Source organism: Myotis davidii, unplaced genomic scaffold, assembly GCF_000327345.1.
Source record: "Myotis davidii unplaced genomic scaffold, ASM32734v1 scaffold88, whole genome shotgun sequence".
NCBI lineage: Eukaryota > Metazoa > Chordata > Mammalia > Chiroptera > Vespertilionidae > Myotis > Myotis davidii.
Window position 1 is genome coordinate 6,045,789 of NW_006300377.1, and position 5,335 is coordinate 6,051,123.

General features: G+C 51.8%; 1 protein-coding gene across 1 annotated transcript in view; it reads left to right on the forward strand.

The window, feature by feature from the left end:
* Positions 1 to 5,335, forward strand: part of SPOCD1 (SPOC domain containing 1) — a 28,476-nt gene that overhangs the window by 4,853 nt on the left and 18,288 nt on the right. The window contains 2 exon segments of the mRNA XM_015572782.1: positions 8 to 207; positions 556 to 955. Coding sequence (XP_015428268.1) covers positions 8 to 207; positions 556 to 955 — 600 coding nt within the window.

The following is a 5,335-nucleotide window of genomic DNA, read 5'->3' on the forward strand; positions in this document are numbered from 1 at the left end:
CCCGAAGAGGCCCCAGCTTTCTCTGCACAGCGTCCTAGAGGACGACTGGGCCAGGAATGTTTGTAGCGTGTCCGTGGGCCTCCCGGAGAGAGCCCTGGTCGGCAGGGAGAGGCCAGCAGAGGCGGAGAAGGCGAGCTGCCCCCGGCCCCCAGAGGCTGGAGAAGGTGGGAGTTCCCCAGGGTGTGATGGGAGAAGCCCCCCCCACGGGCACTGCCACCCTCACTAGGCTCAGCCCGGGTCCGGGCGAGAAAGGAAAGCAGGGAGTGTGAGACCTGCTCAGAGGAGGGGGAGGGGGTGGTCAGAGCCCTGGTGGGGACCACCCCCAGTGGGTGGGCGACCCCCCACAAGGAGCTGACCTGGAGTCCTTGGGAGGCCCCTGCAGTCCTCTTCCTCCCAAGGACACGGGGCCGGGCCAAGAGATTCAGATGGAAGTTGTGTGGGATGTGCCTCAGGGACTAAGTTCCCATATTTGCCCGAGGCGGGGGATGGGGCCCAACCAGGCAGCCCCCACGACCCTGTCCAGTTCCCACTGCCCAGTGGCGGGCTGTCCCTCAGGCCAGCTGCCCAGGATCCGCCCCAGAGCCCCGCAGTGTCTGGGAAGGCGTCCACAGGGCAGCGGGCAGCCGAGCAGGTCGTGGTGGGGGCTGGCGGTGAGGATGGCCCTGCTGCCTCACACAACCAGGAGGAGCTGGAGGTCAAGGCTTGGCCAGTGTCCATGGGGCGGCCCGGGCAAGGACTCCCTGCTCCCACTGACACCCCTGCCGGCTCCCCAGAGTCTGCAGCCAGCAAGGCTCGCTCAGGTCCCTTCATGGGGCAGAGAAGATCCAAGTGTGCTAAGCTGGGGAGGGGCCCAGTGCCCCCTGCCGAGGACCGGGCCACCGACAGACGCTCCGACAACTTCAGCCACGACCCGGACCCGCCGGCAGCATCCCGCCCAGGAGGCTTCCCCAAACCGGTAAGTTGAGGCTGGGAGGTGGGGATAGGAAGGGCCAGGCCAGTCTCTCAATGCCAGGCTTGGTGGTGGCATTTAACAGAGCTGAGCTGGATGGACTCTTAATGACCTTTGTCCCACACGCCCATTTTACACCTGACTAAACTAAGGCCCACCAAGTCAGGATGCTAAAAGTAAACTACCCTTACGGACATCGCGCCAGTGGTCAGTATCTTTTGGAGTTGGTAAGTCCTGGGTTCAGATTTTGCCTCTGCCCACCTCCTAGCTGAGTGACGTTGGAATACTTTTTAATCTCTCCGTGTCGTCATCTGCAAAAAGGAGATACTAATTTCAATTGAATGGACTAAGTGAGATGATGGCATAAAACAATGTGCCTAGCCAGCAGATGGCACAAGGCAAATTACTTCATTTATAAGTCAAATTGGCTTTTGCTTTGGTGTCAGCAATTGCCTATAAAGTGGGCACTGGCTCCGTGTGTCCAGGTGGGGAAACTGAGGCTCAGGGAAGTTCACAAACATCTCCAAGCTCACACACAGCAAGGGAGTCGGTGCCTATCCATGTTCCCTGTATTGTTCTTTTACTTGTAATAATCGCCGTTTTATTAAGAACCATAGCGAACGTGTTTACACAGCAAAGGCAGGAGACAGCACTCCCTGCTTTTGGCGCATGCTTCTCCCATAGTTGATTTTTATCCCACTCGGCCCACATCTGGTAAATGATGGAGCCAGGATGCAAACATAGGCCGTCTGTCCTGAGAGCTCGCGGCACGGCCTGCTGGTGCATCTTCCCTGCTGGGGAGGGGTGCTACTGGACAACATTACTGCCATCACGATCAGCAATAGTACCTAGCCTGCCTACTGTGTGCTAAGCGCTGTTCCAAGCACTTGATCTTCAGTTTTCTTAACCACCCTATGAAGTAGATGCCATTGATATAAACCCATTTTACTGAGGTGGACACTGAGGCTCAGAAGGGTGAAATGGCTAGTTCAAGGCCAAACAGCAGATCAGTAGCACTGGCACAGGAAGCAACGAGCTGCCTGTGTGATTTACCCCCACCTGGTGCTGTAATTACACGAGAAGGCGGTTGCATTGTCTTTGCAAGCATTACTCAAACACATTAGTTTTTAATAAAAAAAGAATGTGTGTTTATCATAGAAAATAAAGAAAAAATAAAAATTCCCATAATGTCAACGTTCAGGCCTATTTCCTGGTGACATTTTGGTATGTCCTCTTTCCCATCTTTTTCCTATGGGTATATATCTTTTCTTTGCCTAGAAATGGGGTCACGTGTGCCAAATTTTTTATAACTTGATTTTTGGTATTTAATCTCCCCCCCAGTTAATTGTTAGCACAGAAGGAGGAAATCCCTTTGAACACCGCCCGGCACCTTGCCTTGCATGGAGATAACCATGTTTACAGTCTTTCCTGCCTGCTCTCTATGAACTCTATACATATGTGAACACCTACACCTTGTGCCTTCCTGCCTGTAAGGAGGCTCATCCTGCGCCTCATTGTTCCAGGACCTGTACTCGGTTTACTCTCCACGCGCTGTAGCATTTGAAGATCTTTCCAAGTTGGTGCCTATTGTTCGGCGAATCCCCGAGCCTGCATCACCGCAGCTACGGACACGCTTGTCACAGGCCCTGCTAGGACCAGAGGATGGGCCGGGACTTCCTTTTCTCATTTCCCACCTCTGCAGTGTGGCTCAGAGCACGAGGTCTGGAGGCCACCAGCCAGGCATTGGGTCCTGGCTTTGCCCCTATCGGAGTGACCCAGGCAAGGGACTTCACCTCCGGGGACATCTCCGAGGGTGGAGGCGCTGAGCAGGAGATGGTGTGTGCTTGGCATTTAGCAAGGTGCCCGGTGCGAGGACGATATTCAGAAACGTTACCTGCTGTTCACACAGTTCCGTCCTGCTCTGAGTCACGCTGGGGTGAACATGGCTGCGAATCTGGCTCCTCCCCATGTTACATTAGTTATCCTGGGCCCACGGCGTTCGGAGGGGCTAGTCTGAGCTGGGTGGCGGAGCCAAGTGCCCGCCTGCCTCCCCTGGAAGACGCCCACGGCTGCTCTCGCCTCCAGGCCCCGTCCTTGACTCTGCAGCCCAGCCCAGCATCCCACAGCTTCCCAAATAACCCGTTGCCGTGGCAACTGGTGGCAGCTGCAGAAGAATGGAGGCTGGGCATGACAGGGACGGGCAGGTGGTTGAGGACAGGGCTGAGTGGGGCGTGGGCAGAGTGCCCAGCTGGTCCGGAGCCCCTCTTTGGGTCCTAGCACCTTCTCTGGGGGGCAGCCTGGCTTGTGCCAGGGGCAGACAGATGGGTTCAAGGTCAGACTCTGTTTCTTACTTCGGATGAGAGATGTTTCTCGTCTGAATCTTGGTTTCTTCCTCTACAAAATGGGGGAGTCAGCTGGGCCCCAGAACTGCTGGGAATCTGGGGTGTGAGGTTGGTCGTGTTGAATTCCTCTGGCTTGAAGTAGAGACTCTTGGAGGGGCGGGGGAGGGGTGGAGACGCCATTTTCTTCTCTGTCCTGAGCCCCGCAGTGGTCAGTGAGGTCTGGAGCTACTCTGTGGAAGGCAGGGGACGGGGGAGGGCAGCTCTGTCCACCACAGCCAGGGAGGCACAGAGCTTCTCGGCCCCACCCAGGTTCCCAGCGTCAGGGGTCCCGTGTAAGTGTCAGAAGGCGTGTGAGGGAGGACTGTGTCTTTCCAACAGATGGACAACCTAAGAATAGCTCCTTTTTTTGAGTTCTTATTGTATACAAGGAGCTTCACATATATCATCTCATACTTAGTCCTCACCATAGCATTAGAAGTCAGTGTTAGAAGTCAGTGTTCGTACCTCTGCTTTGCCAAATAAGAAATCTTGGATTCAGAGAAGGCATGTGGCCCACTCAGGGTCCCACAGCAAGTGAGCGGTGTGGCCGGGATTTAAATCCACGCTCTGAGCCAGGCTGCCAAAGGCCTGGCTAAGGGTTTGGATTTGTATTGGACTTTATTATAATTTCTTCAACAAGCGGCAAGTGGAAGATAAGTCACCAGAGAGTCAAGATACAGACTGAAGTCCCGCAGACCCTGGGTACCTAGAGGGCAATTAAGCCTTTCCTGGGAAGGGGTGGGTGGGAGGGTTTTCAGCTAGGGTAGGGCATAGGAAGGGCTGTCTGAGCTGGGCCTGGGCAAATCTGTGGTTTGGTTTGCAGCAGTTCTCAACCTGTGGGTCGCGAACAATGAAAATACATCCTCCATATCAGATATTTACATTACGATTCGTAACAGTAGCAAAATTACAGTTATGAAGTAGCAACGAAAATAATTTTATGGTTGGGGGTCACCACAACATGAGGAACTGTATGAAAGGGTCGCGGCATTAGGAAGGTTGAGAACCACCGGTAGAGGCAGGAGGCAGGTTGGAGCCTTATGTAGTCAGGTCTTTGCTTCTGTTATTTTTTAATCCTCACCCGAGGATATGTTTAAAGAGAAGAGAGGAGAGAGAGAGAGAGAAAGAAACATCCATTGGTCAGTTGCCTCCCATACCGCCCCGACTGGGGATTGAACCTGAAACCTAGGTATATGCCCTGACCTGGAATTGAACCTGCAACCTTTTGGTATACAGCGCAATGCTCCAACCAACTGAGTCAGCCAGAGCACTCCTAGTTATTTTTTGCCTGTTTTATCTGATATTAATATAGCTACAAACCTGTATTTGGTTGGTAATTGCCTGTTCACATATTATTCCATTTTTTCCTCTCAGTCTTTTGTATTGCTGTATTTTAGAAATGGGTCTTCTGAACATCTTATAATTGGGCTTTCTTTGTTAAAGGTTTGATAATTATTTTTATTTGTCTGAAGTATTTGTCCATCTTCATTTGTTGTAATTACTGATTTATTTGAATCTAATCCTACTGTCTTATTTTGTGTTTTACATATATCCTGCATTTTCTATACTTTTCCCCTTTTATTTCCTCCTTTTAGATTGATTTTTTTTTCTTATTCTTTTTCTGTCTCTCTAGAAGATTGGAAGTTTTCTGTGCCCTGTTTATATTCTTTTGGTGGCTATTTTAGAAATTTTAACATGAATACCTCACTTACCAAAGTATAAAGGTAGTTACATCTTTATCTTCCTCTGAAATTATATAAGGATCCTGGGATGCTTTAATTCCAAGCATGAACCTTCCCCCAATTTTTTTTTTAATCCTCACTTGAGGATATTTTCCTTTTGATTTTAAAGAGTGGAAGAGAGAGGGAAAGACAGAGAGAAATATCGATGTGAGAGAAACCAGGGCCTGGGCCAGGGAGCAGCCTGCAACCGAGGTCCATGCCCTTGACCGGAACCAAACCTGGGACTCTTTGGTCCGCAGGCCGACGCTCTATCCACCGAGCCA